This window comes from Lepidochelys kempii, chromosome 10 (genome assembly GCF_965140265.1).
Source record: "Lepidochelys kempii isolate rLepKem1 chromosome 10, rLepKem1.hap2, whole genome shotgun sequence".
Taxonomy (NCBI): domain Eukaryota; kingdom Metazoa; phylum Chordata; order Testudines; family Cheloniidae; genus Lepidochelys; species Lepidochelys kempii.
In genome coordinates this window covers 82958034-82974816 of record NC_133265.1, presented here as the reverse complement: position 1 = coordinate 82974816, position 16783 = coordinate 82958034, and the positions used below count along the sequence as shown (strand labels likewise).

The 16783-nt window shown below is 39.1% G+C and overlaps 1 protein-coding gene across 4 annotated transcripts in view; it reads left to right on the top strand.

Annotated features, from left to right (window-relative positions):
- Positions 1-16783, top strand: part of UACA (uveal autoantigen with coiled-coil domains and ankyrin repeats) — a 72507-nt gene that overhangs the window by 30296 nt on the left and 25428 nt on the right. For 3 of the 4 annotated variants that reach the window (XM_073304516.1, XM_073304518.1, XM_073304514.1), the window contains exons 2-5: positions 10930-11063; positions 13665-13753; positions 14582-14646; positions 16324-16381. In XM_073304516.1, the coding sequence (XP_073160617.1) occupies positions 10930-11063; positions 13665-13753; positions 14582-14646; positions 16324-16381 (346 nt within the window). Of the gene's footprint in view, positions 1-5899; positions 6188-10929; positions 11064-13664; positions 13754-14581; positions 14647-16323; positions 16382-16783 lie in introns of those variants that run through there. The other variant, XM_073304515.1, reaches the window with a different exon arrangement.

The window sequence follows — 16783 nt, the reverse complement described above, 5'->3', positions numbered from 1 at the left end:
CAGATCATTTTAAATTTTAATCCTATCCTCCAAAGCACTTGCAACCGCTCCCAGCTTGGTATCATCCACAAACTTTATAAATGAACTCTTTATGCCATTATCTAAATCATTGATGAAGATATTGAACAGAACAGGACCCAGAACTGATCCCTGCGGGACCCCACTCGATATGTCCTTCCAGCATGACTATGAACCACTGATAACTACTCTGATGAAGTGAGCTGCAGCTCACAAAAGCTTATGCTCAAATAAATTTGTTAGTCTCTAAGGTGCCACAAGTCCTCCTTTTCTTTTTGCAGATACAGACTAACACAGCTGCTACTCTGATCTCTGGGAATGGTTTTCCAGCCAGTTTTGCACCCACCTTACAGTAGCTCCATTTAGGTTACATTCCCTAGTTTACTTACGAGAAAGTCACATGGGACAATATCAAAAGCTTTACTAAAATCAAGATATACCACGTCTACCGCTTCCCCCCATCCACCAACCTGTTACCCTGTCAAAGAAAGCGATCAGGTTGGTTTGACATGATTTGTTCTTGACAAATCCATGCTGACTGTTATTTATCACTGTATTATCTTCTAGATGTTTGCAAATTGATTCCTTAATTATTTGCTCCATTATCTCTCCCGGTACAGAAGTTAACCTGACTGCTCTGTAATTCCCTGGATTGTCCTTATTTCCTTTTTAATAGATGGGCACTATATTTGCCCTTTTCCAGTCTTCTGGAATCTCGCCCGTCTTCCATGACTTCTCAAAGATAATTGCTAATGGCTCAGATATTTCCTCAGTCAGCTCCTTGAATATTCTAGGATGCATTTCACCAGGCCCTGGTGACTTGAAGACATCTAATTTGTCTAAGTAATTTTTAACTTGTTCTTTCCGTATTTTAGCCTCTTCTGATCCTACTTCATTTTCACTGGCATTCACTGTGTTAGACGTCTTATCACCACCAACCTTCTTGGTGAAAACCGAAACAAAGAAGTCATTAAGCACCTCTGCCATTTCCATGTTTTCTGTTATTATTCCCCCCCACCCCCCATTGAGTAATGGGCCTACCCTGTCCTGAGTCTTCCTCTTGCTTCTAATGTATTTGTAGAATGTTTTTTTGTTACCCTTTATGTCCCTAGCTAGTTTGATCTCGTTTTGTACCTTGGCCTTTCTAATTTTTTACCTACATACTTGTGTTATTTCTTTATATTCATCCTTTGTAATTTGACCTAGTTTTCACTTTTTGTAGGACTCTTTATTTTTTTTTATTTTTAAATCATTGAAGATCTCTTGGTTAAGCCAGGGTGGTCTCTGGCCAGACTTCCCGTCTTTCCTACTCAGTGGGATAGTTTGCTCTTGTGCCTTTAATAATGTCTCTTCGAAAAACTGCCAACTGTCTTCTCTTGTTTTTCCCCTTAGATTTGCTTCCCATGGGATAGTACCTACCAACTCCATGAGTTTGCTAAAGTCTGTCTTCTTGAAATCCATTGTCTCTATTGTGCTGTTCTCCCTCCTACCATTCCTTAGAATCATGAAGTCTTATGATTTCATGATCACTTTCACCCAAGCTGCCTTCCACTTTCAAATTTTCAACCAGTTCCTCCCTATTTGTCAAAATCAAATCTAGAACAGCCTCTCCACTGCTAGCTGTCTCCACCTTCTCAACTAAAAAATTGTCTTCAATACATTCCAAGAACTTCTTGGATAACCTGTGCCCTGCTGCGTTGTTTTCCCAACATATGTCTGGGTAGCTTGTCCCCCATCACCACCAAGCCCTGGGCTTTGGACGATTTTGTTAGCTGTTTAAAAAAAAGCCTCATCCATCTCTTCTTCCTGGCTAGGTGGTCTGTAGTAGACCCCCTACCATGACATCACCCTTGTTTTTTACCCCTTTTATCCTTACCCAGCGACTTTCAACAAGTCTGTCTCCATCGTAAGACAAGCTTCAGAGCTCCTTAACCCTCTCTTGGAATCTCCTCCCCCTGACAACCAGCAGTGCATCCAGAATTTTGCACCTGGGATAAGGGGTAAAGCAATATGCAAATTAGCAACATTTTAATGAAAGAAAGCCAAATGAAATCATATGCTTGTGTGCACCACTAATGTTAATGGTACTGGCTGTCTCGCAAAGTAGTTGCTTGTGTTTTGTGTCTTTAGTCAGCTCTCAATAAATAAACATTAGAGCTGATCAGTTCAAACATTTGAGACTGCAGTGTGCCAGGAATGGAATATGAACATTTCCCCAGTAGCCACAGTTGTTGGCAGAGTAACAAATCCTTACCAATACACAGATATTGTGACAGGATATTGGGTTACATTCAGCAACACTTTAACTAATGGCCTCTTCGTTGCCAATATTTCCTCCATTGTTAATCAGTAGACCTGATCTTGTTTCTTGGGTAGATACTGGAAACAATGTTTAACTATAACCTTTCACCATAGCTATATTTGCTGAAGTGTGTAGAGAGCTGAGCAACAGCATTGCAGGCAACTTCACTATAAGTTCTCCACCAGTGTCATGGTACCTTTTTGCCAGTTGGTTGACAATACGACATGGAAAACTCTAAGTCAACACTTTCAATTTTTGTTCTGCTTTTGCAAGGCATTTGTTGAATTGATCCTCATGTGAAGGCATCTCTAATAGCCACTGATGCGCCTACGAGTTCTGTGTTTTAATATATTGATCATTAGTGCATGTCTAATTTATTTAGGGCACTTTTGGGCAAGAATCTAGAAAAGACATTGTACATGTCTTTTTAAGGCAGTCTTCCTGATTTCAGGGAGAGAGAACTTTAAAGATATTTTATAGGCAGATGCCAGTAAATCTACTTCTGAGAGATTTTCAAATCAATCCCTTCTCCTTGACTAAAGTTCTTGGCCTTTACACCCACTTAGTAAAACAGCTGCTCTGTTTTAAGGGAGCACTGGCAATATTACCCTGCAAAGAAACCCTTGGTCTGTTGGCAGTTAATTTAGCAGCTTTAGATTTCTGCTCTGTTTTCAATTTGAAGACTAATTCTGTTTAAAAAAAAAATAATGCAGTGCTATAGATTTAAACTTGTTCATACTGGGGGAGAATGTGGCAGAAGCATCATCATCATGGCTGCCTTTCCATTCTTTCCATATTTTAATTGTTCTTTTTATTGGCAGACTGTTTTGTCTTGAGTAAATTCCACTTTACCACAAGCTTTTTAAAAATTTTCCTTGCACCCCAGTTGATGCCATTAGTAAAAGATGTATACAGATCTTCGCTGCTGTTTATGGTTTTGCATTTAACACATACACTGTGTAAGAACTGTGCTCTTTTTAAAATACTTTGGTGCAGATGTTTTCTCCCTAGCAGTGCAAACCTTAAATAATAATAATAATAATAATAAAAAAAAGTCATTTTCTGTTTTTTCTTAAAATGGCACCTTGTGGTGCTTTTGGGCATCTTTGAGAGAGGAGGCTTTTTTCCCTATAGTGTTTCATTATTTCCCATCCTTCAAGCTGTCTAGAGTCTAGCTAACCCAGGAAGGCCTTTACTGTCATTCCAATCAGCTGCTGGGTAGGGTTTATTCAAAGCTGCCTTGTGGCTGATACCCTTTCCGGGTAGCCACATCTTCATTTATTTGGCCTTAAGTGGGCACAAAATAGGAACAGTATTTTGTGGCATGAGACCCCCGAAGGCAATGATAGGCAGGGTGCTTCATGGAGGAACTTGCCATCTAAGAAGTTTTTGGCAGCCACAGGAGAAGTGAAGTCCAGAAGTTGGATAAATATTGGTCTGTCAGCCGACAGAAATGTGAGAAAAGCAAAACTCTTGGTTGGGTGAAATTGAAAAGAGAAGCAGCCTGGCTGTGTGCTGGGCACAGTCTTAGCTGAAATCATGCACTAGGATGATAAATGGAGCCAAGAACTGTATCTAGCCGAGCATCTATATTGCCCTCATCACCATTATACCTACCTCAGAAATTAATCTTTGGCACCAGCTCTTGGTTTTCAGGCTGCTGTTGGAAGTGTTCCTTTAAACTTTGATTCATCAAAGTGAGGGTGCAAATTTTTTCCTGGATCTTGTGCAGTATTGATGAGCCTTTTTAATTGGCCTCTTGGGACTTTCTTGTCCAGCCTGTCTTGTGAACTGAGCAAACATTTAAGTTCCTGTTGCTACTTCCTTCTGAGAATACAGCTTATGGTCTTACGTATGTTACAATACTGTCTCTCTAGTTCTGGTGGCATATGCTGCTCCCATCGTGGACTGACTGTTCATATTTAGAATGGGCTAGAGTGCTTTTTCCTGCTCCTTTCTCTAAGAATTTCCTCCTTATAATATGTCCATGTTCATCTATCTCAAAGGTGAAAATTCAAACACATTTTCTTAAGTTCTTTGGCATGCTGGTGAGTTATGTTGTTGCAAACCCACTAATCTGACTCAGTGTGACCTGTTTTGATTTCAGTTGTGCTTTTAAACATATCCTTTTCAAAATCAGAGTGCTAACTTTATCTCCATTTAGCATGTGCAGGGTAGGCTTATATGTTTTCCAAAATACCTTTTATAGCTGTAGGAGGTTGACTTGTTTCATGGTGATAAGATAACTGCTGGTATGACACAGACTGTATAAAATTCACTTAACCTTTGTTTTGTTGGAATGTTCCTGTCATGTGGAAACTTTGACGGCAAATAACTCCTTGGAACACGCGCTTTCAAAGAAAAAAAAAAAGTGTTTGATTTGGCATAGGGTCTGCTCTGAAGGCGGCAGATAAGATGTGTGACTTCTTTCAGTATTATGAAAAATTATTTCCTTTTTTGTGTGACAGCAATTGTGTGCGCACAACCCCAAATGTGGACAGGAGGAGGTAGGATCGTGTACTCTGAAATGTCTGTTTTCCAAAAAGGTCTCCACAGAAAATTTTACTTGCAGTCTCACTGACTGTGTATGTTTAACAGTCTTGTGGTGTCCTGCATATTTTCTTTTTTTATTACTGTGCACCACGTTTATATCTCCTACAGACAAAACAGCCAATAGTCACGATGTTGACCTAGTCCACTAAATATGGTGTTTAGGAGATTTCCACTGTTAAATTTAAAATGTGTGAAAGAGGACCCTGCATCTTCAATACTGTTAATCATTACACTGTCTATTTAATGGTTTGACAGCCTCTGTGGCTCTTCTCATTTGACATGTTGGGGAGACAGACTGGCAGCAGCAGTAAGCTGAAACCTGGTTGTATTCAGAATGGGATTCATACTCGTAAAAGGAGAATTTTTTTTTTTAAGCAAAGGCATGTGCTTTTTCTAAATTAAAATCGGACACATTTTTGTCAAAATAGAATCACCCACTCTGTGTGCTATGTAGTCATTACTTTGCCTAAAGTCAGATGATCGTAAAGCTGATTCCAGCTTTCAGTGTTGTTTGGTGGAATAGCTAAATCTGTTCCTGCCATTATTTGTAACATCCTGTTTACCAGTGATAACTGTGACCCTCATATAGTGTCAGTCAAAAGTTAATTTGACTAACATGTTCGTTCCTTTAAGGTGAAACTTTGCACATCTGCAAAATGTGGCACCATGTTGGTAGTTTCACACATGCTTGTCTCCTTTGCTACCCATAAGCATGAAATGTATTACTCACAGGATGAGCATGCATAAAACGTATTATTAGCTATTACTTTCTATCACTCAGCTATCAAGTCCTGGACAATCAAAAAATAGAACCAGCCTGATGTGAGACTGTCTGCAGATTGTTTACAGGATATTTCAGGTCTGGGGAATATTACTGTGAGGCAGTCTGTGCTGCAGCACAGAGTCTGCAGAAACAAAAGCTGTATGTAGGGTTTTCATGTGAAGTGCCAGAAAGGGACAGCCTAAGCAGTCGGTACGAAAGAAGGAATTCCTGTACCGGTCTTAGGCTGTCCCTGGGCCGTCTTTAAGGGAAAAAACCTTATTTTTCTAAGAGTTATGAAGTCTGAAGAAGACCCTGAAGATGGAGAAAATATAGTTGGGGATCCAAGCTAAGTGAAGGATGGAACAAAATGAATGTAGCCAAGAAAAACCAGTATATTGCTTAGAGCAGCCTGTTTTGAATTCTGGTTGGGTGCTTGCCTTGTAAACTGCAGCAGTTTGTAACTGAAATCGAGGTAAATTATTTGCTGCTGACAACAAGGAGTTGCAAGTTCTATGATGAGTTGTTGGTTTTCCTGTGCTCCTAGAAACACAGTAGGTATCTTGTATTTCCTATTAATGGAAGAGAGGTGTTTTTTTGTTTTTTAGTAACCCTGTCTGCACGAGTTTAAATTTTGTAAATATTCAAGCTGTTCCTTACCTTTTATTTAGCATCCCTTATGTCTGTAGCCACTATAATAGTGTTCATAAATGTTGTTATTTCTTGTTGGCAGTTTCTACAACAAAAAGGTTAAAATAAAAAACAATGCTGTGAACCACTTCTTGATTGACAGTTACTTGGTTTAGTGGACCAAAGTAAATTGACATAAATTGAAAATAATCTTTGTAGAAATCGCTAACCTTTATACTGTCCATTGTTTTCTTAGGACTTGATACTAAACTTTGTTTTTATACTAATTCTAAATTTGTGAAGATCTTAATTATGGGTATAACAACATAACATAGTAGTGGTTTTATTTGGAATATTTTTATCATTTTAAAAGGAGCTTTATTGAAGAGTTTGAATTTGTTCACACTTATAGATGTAAGAGCTTGAAGGTTAAGCCTGAAGATCTTTGACAATTTAAAGCATCTGTTTGCATGCAAAACATTTTATTGAATTTGCTTTGAACCTAACACACTGAATATAGTAGAGCAGTGGTTTTCAGCCTTTTTTTCATTTGTGGACTCCTAAAAAAAAATTTCAGATGGAGGTTTGGACCCCTCTGGAAATCTTAGACATAGTTTGCACACCCCTGGGGGTCTGCAGACCACAGGTTGAAAACCACTGTATTAGAGTATTTAGAGGCAGCAAGAGGATGCTTCATACATAGTCTTTAAAGTATATAAACTTACACATGCAAAGAAATTTAGAGTGACAAGAAAAATTGCCAGTTTTCAGAGCAAAACAACTTATTCTCTCCAGGACTAGTGCACATGCTAGTTTAGTATGGAAGCAATGACTGGCTTTAGCTAAACACCAAAAAAGCAAAGGTGTTTTAATATAGTAAAATTTAGCTAATTTAGGTGGACTGGCAGAGAAATTCCAAAATAGATTTTAATTGACAAGTCAATGAACAACAAAAGGAAGGGTGTGAATGCATTACAAAACACACTTTACTTTGACAGTTGTTTACTTCTACTTATTTGGTACTTACTGTACTAATAGTAACTGTTGTTGGTAGGATGTTTAGTAAAAGAGATATTATCCATTACCTATTTTATTACAATACTGAATAAAGGTTCCAGTCATGTTTGCCGCTCCATTGTATAAGGCATTCTGCAGAGTAAGAGTCACTTCTTCAAATAGCAACGTGAGACCTTGCTACAGCACATTAGTGTTAGAGAGGTTACTAGAGACAGCTGTCTTTTTGTATGGATTATCTATTCGCTTCTTTACTAAACACACTTAGAAAGACCAATGTTCCCTAATGAGGCAAAGTTTTTAGAATTCTGTTTTTTTTTTCTGCCCAAGACTTGATTTTTTAAAAAACACTTTTACATGAATATGTATTCTTGTTTTATGTGCCTTTTTCTTGTTTTCCTATATATACATGTAAAGACTGTATGCACCTGTGTTTGGGGAGGAGTTGGGGTCTCACAAGGCTGCGTGTGTGTTTGTGAAGGGAAGTTGGGGTCTCTGAAGACTGTGTGTGTAGCACAGAAGGATGGGTGGAGGATTTGGGAGTCCTCCCAGGTTGTTGGCGTGTGGGGAACAGGGGAGGGCTGTTGGGTGCAGGAGAGGCTCTCCTGCTTAAAGATCCAGAAATCATAGATTGATGTTTTTGGCAATTTAAGACTGGAACAAAATATATTTCTTACAGTGCATAAATTTAAATGTTACATTATCAATATCAGTTTGCAGTGTTTTTATTGGAGAAAACACAAAAATGATTCTTCCTCTCTTCTTGGGAAATTTGGATAGGTCTGCTGATTGCTGGTTTGGTAGAAGAACTGGTTCTCACTAAATCAAGAACTTTAATGCTTTTATTCAGTGACCTGCAGCAGCTGGAAATAGCTTTGTTTTTGGTGAATTACATAGAGAAGGTAGTCTCTAGGTAGCCAAACTTGCAGCTAACATCCCAGTATAATCCTGGGGTTTTTTTCCCCTTCCACGTCCTCCTCCTGTCAGCAACTTCACCGATCAATCTGAAATGTTGCATGCAGAATTTGAGCTCCCAAGTGGAATTTTTCTGGAAAGTAAAGGACAATTTGGATAAAGTGATTTGGAGGCAAATAGGTCAGAAATGGAAGTGGTTTTCACTTATTGGGATAGATTCCTAATATGTTTTGGCTTGTCAGATCTTTTAGACCAAGTGTGCTGAAACTCTAAATTTGTGGGTTGGGTTGTTTTTTTGTTTTGTTTTGTTTTTTGGTTTTGATGAGTGTTGTCTGACTAGTATTGGTGGGTGAATTACTTAGTTATTAAAAATGATTTATGCTTTCTTTACAAAAACTGCATAGCCAAGTACTCTGCAGGCAATTTGAAACAACTCTGTGAACTTCCTCATTCTCAAACTGCTTGAGGATAGCTAAAATGTCTACACTGTTAATAGGAGAGAGCTGCACAGGGATCCTGATCTTCTCTTGCTTGTTTCCAGCATCAGCTTTTCATTTTGAAATTGGAAAGTTAGGTAGCTGGTTCTACTATAGTTCAGCCATTACTTTTTTGTGTGTGGTTTTTTTTAATGGGCCAAATTCAACAAGGAATGGAACTCGGATGAGAATCTTGGTGCTGAACTAAACGTGTGTGGGAGGTGTAAGTTGCCCATAAATTTGAGTTTAAGTGGGTATAAGGGACAAAATAGTGTAATTTGCATCAGTTGGGCATTCAGTTGTGTATATTTCAAGTATAAGTTACTTCTCCAAGGTGCAGGAGAGGAGTGTAGCAGGAAAAGCAACTTGAAGGAGTGTGTAAGATAAAAGCAGCTACTTCTTCGCAATCCTGTGGTGAGTTTTAGCCATGGAATAAGTGGGTAGAACACCCACATGCTTTAATGGAATTTGCACCATCTTAAGCTAAAGAGGAATTTGGTGTCAAATTGGCTACACTTATTTTGCATACTGCTGAATGCCAAATTGGCAGAAGTTGGAGTATTTTGCCAATCACATTGCTCTCTTCTATTCACTTGATATCCTACACATAAGGATCATAAATTAAATTTAGTTTAGATAGACCCCATTGCATTTTCATCCACAACACTCCTTCCTTGTATGGGGGGAGGGGAATCTCCCAATCAAAATCTATAAAGTCACCACTCTATCCTCAGTGTTCCCCATTAAACCTCTTGGCTGCTATACAGAAAACTGTTATTTGGAAATGTCTAGATAGCTGGCAAACTGTAATTTTACTACTGCTCATATTCTGTGCTAAAACAGCCTATTTTTGTTACTCCTTCCTGCTGCCCACTTACATTTCGTCCACTCGTTATGTCTTAAAAAGAACAGGAGGACTTGTGGCACCTTAGAGACTAACAAATTTATTTGAGCATAAGCTTTCGTGAGCTTTTTTTTTTAGTCTCTAAGGTGCCACAAGTACTCCTTTTCTTTTCTTTTTGTGAATACAGACTAACACGGCTGCTACTCTGAAACCTGTTATGTCTTGTCTCTTAATTTGTAAGCTCTTTTGGACAGGGGACTGGTATATACCACATGTTAGTTGAGTGGGGCCCCAACCTGGCTTAGGCTTCTAGGACTCTGCTGCAGCATAAATGTTGGATAATAATAAATAAAGATGCACTTGGAGGTCTTTGTTCATAGGTGGCCCGGAACACAGACTCATCAACTATGCAATTATCTGCTCTGCTGTGTGGTGTGGCTCTTGTGTTAAGCTTTTGTTATCATGGAAGTCATTCCTTCATAAAGATGACAATATATATGTAAACTTTCATATGGCCCTTCCAGCCCATTGCAAAATCCTTGTTATGTGACTACCCCCATCTATGTATTTTTCAAATGTAAAACTGGTCTCCTGACTTGAGACTTGGCATGGAATCTTAGCTAACTTTTCTGGGGCTACTAACCTATTAAGAGCTGGTCCAAATGCTACTAAATTTGCATCCTCACTGTGTGGAGTGGTACTGGGTTATGCTTTCCTATCCTAGATGTGTATGCAAAATCAAAGATGTGGAGTCAAACCCTAAAGTGAATTTAGGATGTTGATAGCTGCAGGCTGCAAACTTTGTCCTTATCAAATATCCTTCCGTAAAATGTCTTAATCTTGCACTTAAGTAGAATGCAGGCTGGAAAATTGGCAGCGGGTAGAGGCAGAGTTAAGTTTCTTTAACCTTATGCCCTATGGTTGTTTTCATACTTTCATATTGGATTTTATGCTTTTAATGTAAACTTATTTTTTGTTTTGTTTCTGGACTTCATAGCATGTGGGTCTTTAGAGAAATCTACAGAATTCTAAGGGGACTTTTCCCCTTAAGTATGTGATATTCTATTCTATGTATTTCTTATAATGTCCACAACACTGTAGTGTGTGGGCATCTTCCTGTAGTGAATTAAGCAGTGAGACTACACATCTGTCACATGTGGTTTTTCTCTTATGCTTTCCCCAGTGGGAGAACTGTGTGCTGGAGCGTGGTATCTTTGGTAGGATTTTTAAGTATACATGCTGCTCTGTGTCTATAGTAGATATTGACAAATGAAACTAATTTAATGAAGATTTCTTGCCTAGTAATAGGAGCAAATTATGACATTTAATTTTTTTTTATGATGGTAATCTTAATGGGTTCACATTATGCAGTAAACTCACTTGTGGTGGTGGTTTTTTTACTTATGTCTTTATGCAGCTGAATACAGATTGGAGCAAATACGATGATCGGTTGATGAAAGCAGCTGAAAGGGGAGATGTGGAAAAAATTTCATCTATCCTTGCCAAAAAGGGAGTCAATCCTACTAAACTGGATGTGGAAGGGAGATCTGTGTAAGTAATTTCCAAGAATGTAGTGGAGGATGATGGCATGAGTAGTGAAATCTGTTTAGACGGTAAATCTTTCTTCATTATGTCACATTTTTACTGATGGTGTGTATTAGACTCCTTCCCATCTGAAACAGACAGACAGCAGATTACAGAATTAGAGTTCTGGAATTACATATCTATTGGAGGTAGATGATTTTAAGCAAAAGAAGAGTGTACACAAATTCCATACTTTACTAAAATAAGCTCCCCATTGTACCATCCTAGATAGAAATTCACACTTCATCTAGCCACAAACCATTGCTCTGAGGGCTGTCAAACTTCCTGTTAGTCAGGTTCATTTAGCAATACTGATTTTATGGGATGAGGGGAAATAGGGGATGAGTGCTCATTGACATCCGTCCCTCGTAGAGATGTGTGAAGTCCTATTTTGTGAACTGGAAAGGCAAAAAGGTGCAAATCAGTAGAGCCTAGGGTAGCAAAATTGAGATGGTGGTAATCTGAAGGAAGTTATATTGGGCACTGTGAGTGGTTGAGGGATTGTAGGGGATTGACTAGGTAAGAGTGGAGTACTCTACAGTATAGCCATAGGGAGGCTTGAAAAGAGACCTGAAAGCAGGAGGATGGGGAAAGATAGGGAAAACCTACTCAATAGAAATCTGTGATCCAGGGATCGATTCCATTAATTCAGGAGTCCGCAGCATGATAGAGGCTTGCCCATGAAGCCAACAGTGAGAGATCTAGCCAGTCCAGAAGTGGCTGGCTGTCATTTTTATTTCCTTCCCATTGCACAAACTGAATCTATATATGTAACTGGGTTTTCTTGTTTGTATGTAATAGTATATGGAGTAATTTATCTTACATTTCTTTAAAACAAACACCTTCCCCCTAAATCTAAACAAATCCTGCCCTCTGTGTGTCCTCTAAAATGTTTCCTAAACCCCTTTTGGGTTTGCTAATTTAAGTCTTTTCATAATGGATGTTATAGGAAAATACAGTTTAGTATTTTTAGGATCTTCAAAATGAAACTAAAAATAAGATTTGAAAAGCATTCTCCAGATATTACTGGCAATCATTTTGTCTCAAATTACCGGTGTGGAGACTGTGTTTCTAGGTTGTCCAACAGCATTAGTACTGTATAATTTGTGGTAGGTAATAGTTGGTAAAAGGAATGTACGTTTGGGTGGAACATTCCTATAGCCATCAAACTTAATATCACAGTGTAATCTTGGCTATCTGCCTGATTCTGCTAACCATTTCAGATTCTTGAATCATCTTGCATCAAAATTGCCAGGTACACCAAGAAAGCAGAAGTACAAGTGGCTTTGGATATTGTGCCTTACAAGCATCCATTCTTTAATTCTTATACATTCTTTGTCCTCCTTGTGTTTTTCCACTATTGCTTATATTCCAGTAGTTACTCTGGTTCAATGGAAATATGAGTGTGCATGATAGTATGGTTTACTCCTACTTGAGGTTTGGTGATTTCTTAGCATATTTATGCACCAGTGCATAGGAGCCAGTCCTAGCTTTTTATAACTAATTCTACAGGTGAGTAAGTACTAGGCATAAGTATTTTATGGAAGAGTCTGCTGGAATTGTGTTGTGTATCCACCTCCTGTCTGAAATAGGAGGGATTCTGGTTACAAATGGAAAAACTGAGGTACAGCCATCTTTGTAATAGGTGGACCAAACCCAATAACTCCTCTGGATTGAAGCATACTAAATAGACTTCGGAGGGACTTTCCAAGCCTGTGGAGTACTCCATCTTTCTGCAGCCCCCTTAGCATTAAAAATAGTGGGATCCAGCAGCACTACTTTTGGGGCCCCAATGCCACCCTGTATCTTTTCTATACTTCTCAAATCCCAGAGTGCATTAGCAAATACACAAATAAAACTGGAGCTGAGGTTGATCAGAGAGAGATGCAGCCAGTTGAAAAGCAAGGGAACCTGACAGTACATATAGAGGGAAGTGTTAGATTTTGTGGGGAGGAAAGGTAAAGGAGAGAGGAGGATGAGGAATTACTCTTTACCAGAAGTTATCCTCCATCTTTAAAATTTGGATTGATAGGAGAAGTTTGAGCTGGTTCTTAAACAGTCAGCTTGACCATCCTTCCTCAAGGTATGTTCACAAAAGTTAACAGAAATCCATGTGGCTACAATTTCAAACTGAAGTGATAGAAGTGTCATTGCTTTGACTATGCTAATGCTTGATCCTAGTAAATTTGAATCATAATTAGGAAAGGGAAAGCTGATTGATATTTTACTTATTCTCTGCCACAGACACAAAATTAGTGTACTGGTTTTATTGAAAGAAATTATGCTTCCTCTTCTCCCCGCCTTCTTGCGCCCCCTTCCCCCCCACACTTTTAGTTGGGTCAGAACATGCTACAACGCTTTACTTTCCAAGCTAGAACTACATGAGTGAAATATGGTTTTAATCTACCTAACACTTCACTGTACAACTGTGGGTTCTTTTGGTTTTTTTTTCTCCTTGTGTGCTCTGCCTCTGCTGGCAAATGTTACCCTTTTTTCTTTTTGTTCTTCCATGCAGAACTAGTCTGTTTAAGCCAAGAAATGCATAGTATCTTTTTTTCCCCCCCTTAGATTTCATGTTGTAGCATCAAAAGGAAATCTGGATTGTTTGAATACCATTCTTGTACATGGGGTTGATATCGTAGCCAGCGATGCTGCAGGTATGTTTCCTTAAAGTTTAAGGGTGAAATTTTCAAAAACACTTGGCACAGGTCTGATTTCCGTCCCAAAACAAAATCTACATTAAATGCTTGTAACTTGTCCTGTAGTATGGAACAGGCTAAAATAGATGCAGACTTGAGCACATGTTGAATAACTACTTGAAATTCTTTGCTTCCTCATGGCTAGAAACATGGCATAGAGTACATGCTTCAAACTGTCTGATTCTGTGTTGGATATAGTTTAGGTTCTCTGAATTGAACAAATTTCCAGGCAATAGAAAAGTTTAACTCAAAAGGATTTAAATGATTTTAAGTACTCTGGCTCCTCTGAATATGGACTTGTGTCTACATTTGCTATTCCAGCTAAGTAAATCTTAATAAATACATTTACAATATGTATGGGAACAGCATGGTTTATGGAGTTCGGAAAAAGTGCTGGGAGAATTTCAAAAGGTTTGATTCTGAGTAGTATGTAAAACCATGCAGATGCTTTTCTGAATTGCCTTTGGTCCAGAAACCAGCCTGGAAGTTTCATGGGATTTTCATAACCTCAAAGTTCTATCGAGATTCTGAATTTAGTAGTGAGTAAGGAGGCATGTGAAAATTGGGAAGGTGGTGAAAAGAAGAAATACAAATTTGTTTAGTTATTTTATCTGTGTGTCAAATTTCTTGTTCCTTATGAATTACAATATTGTATTATGAATAGTGAAGTATCTGGATACAAGGGAAACATATTAAATGTCTTCATGGTATATGTTACTGCATGTTGATATTGATAGCCCTACTGTAGTTCCCAATTTAATGCTTTTGTGTATATTTAATCCGTAGGGAGAAATGCGTTGCATCTTGCTGCAAAATATGGACATGCTCTTTGTTTGCAAAAGCTATTACAGGTATTGAAGACAGTAAATCAATCTTTGTGCCACATTTTACGTTTAGACGTAAAAGGGAAGTACGTGTTCTTCAAGAGATGCTGTTAATTTTATAGTTACTTTTAATTTTTTTTTTAAACTAATTTGTGGTACTGCACCTGCCCCTAAATTCCCCTTTTGGTGATGTGAATCTTTAGTGCATCTGGCACGTAAATACCTTGCAGTGCTAGCTACAGAAGTACCATGTGAATGTCTGTTCTCACTTTCAGGTGACATTGTAAATAAGCATTATCTCCTGTAAATGTAAACAAACTTGTTTCTTTTAGCGATTGGCTGAATAAGAAGTAGGACTGAGTGGACTTGTAGCAAAGTTTTACATTGTTTTGTTTTTGAGTTCAGTTAGGTATCAAAAAAAAATCTACTTTTGTAAGTTGCACTTCCACGATAAAGAAATTGCACTTCAGTACTTATATGAGGTGAATTGAATAATACTATTTGTTTTGTTTATATTTTTTACAGTGCAAATATTTATAATAAAAATAATACAAAGTGAGCACTGTACACTTTGTATTCTGTGTTGTAATTGAAATCAATATATTTAAAAATGTAGAAAAACATCCAAAAATATTTAATAAATTTCAGTAGGTATTTTACCTGAGTTCCCTGTAAGCTGCATGGCCGTGCAGCTGCCTATGAAGCCCCGCGCAAAAGCTCAGGGCTGCAGTGGGGAGAGGCGCTCCTCCCCGCCGGCCCCAGAGCCGACCGGCCTCAGACTTGCTGCTGCCGGGGGAGAGGAGCCCCTCCCCCGGCCCGGCCCAGGTCCATCGGAGCTGCCGGAGAGAGGAACCCCGGCCGCAAGCTGCTGCGTTGAGAGAGGGCTGGGGGGCAGTGTTTCTCTCTTCTCCCCCCCCCCAATCCACCATCTGCAGCCCCGGGGCAGCCTGCACCCTGAACCCCTCATTCCAACCCCACTCCAGAGCCCACACCCCCCATACCCCAACCCTTTGCTCGCACCCTCTGTACCCTCAGCCCTGGGCCCCCTCCCGAGCCCCTCATTTCAGGTGCCTTCACCCCTAGCTGGAGCACTCCTCCCCCCCGCACCCAACCCTCTGCCCCAGCCCTGAGCCCCCTCCCTGAACCTCTCATCCCCAGCTCCACCCTCGAGCCTGCACACCCAGCCAGAGCCCTCACTCCCCCGACACCTTAACCCTCTGCCCCAGCCCTGAGCCCCCCCTCACATCCCAAACCCCTCATCCGCAGCTCTACCCCAAAGCCCTTACTCCCCCCGTGAGAGCCCTTACTCCCCACTGCACCCCAACCCTGAGCCCCCCACTCTGAACCCTTCTGCCCCACCCCCACCACATGAATTTTATGTGCATCAATATGAAGGTGATGTGTCACACGTCGCCTCCATATTGGTGCACTTAACAAAATTCATTCCGCACATGGACATAAAAAATTAGAGGGAACACTGTATTCTACTATTTAACAGTGCGATTAAAACTGCGAATAATCACAATTAATTTTATTTAATTAATCGCGTGAGTTAACGGCAATTAATCAACAGCCCTAGTTTAAATGTTTCTAGTTCAGTGATTTCTAGTTCTTTTACTTGTAAGTCTGAGTGACTTGTGCATTATAAATATTGGAATTAAATCTTGATACATATCTAGTAAATAAGAATTATTCTTTTAACAGTACAATTGTCCAACTGAAAATCTGGATCTTCATGGTAGAACTGCTCTTCATGATGCTGGTAAGCAGTGTTTTTGCCATTCCAGGAACTGCTGCATGAAGTTATTTATTTCTGTTGGTTTTAAGAGATTCTCCTTTAGAGTATCCTTTTCAGTAAGAAATATAATTTATCATAATGTATCTACTGTAGAAGAAATTGGCATAGGTTATTTTTTCTCCTTCAGTTGACCTTATTAAACCTGTGGTAGAAAATATGTATATGAATAATTTTTCTTCTTCTATCACTCAGCTAATATCTGTAGTGTTGAGAAGCACTCAAACCCGAATTCTGTTTTCAGGTGCCTAAAATTTTGAGAAAAACTCTTTGGTTGAAATATCTCCTGCTTCTAAGCTAAAAGTGTATCTGTGTCTGTGGAGGCAGAAGGAGGGGGGGCTTGATAAAATTTTATTCATTTTTAGATCA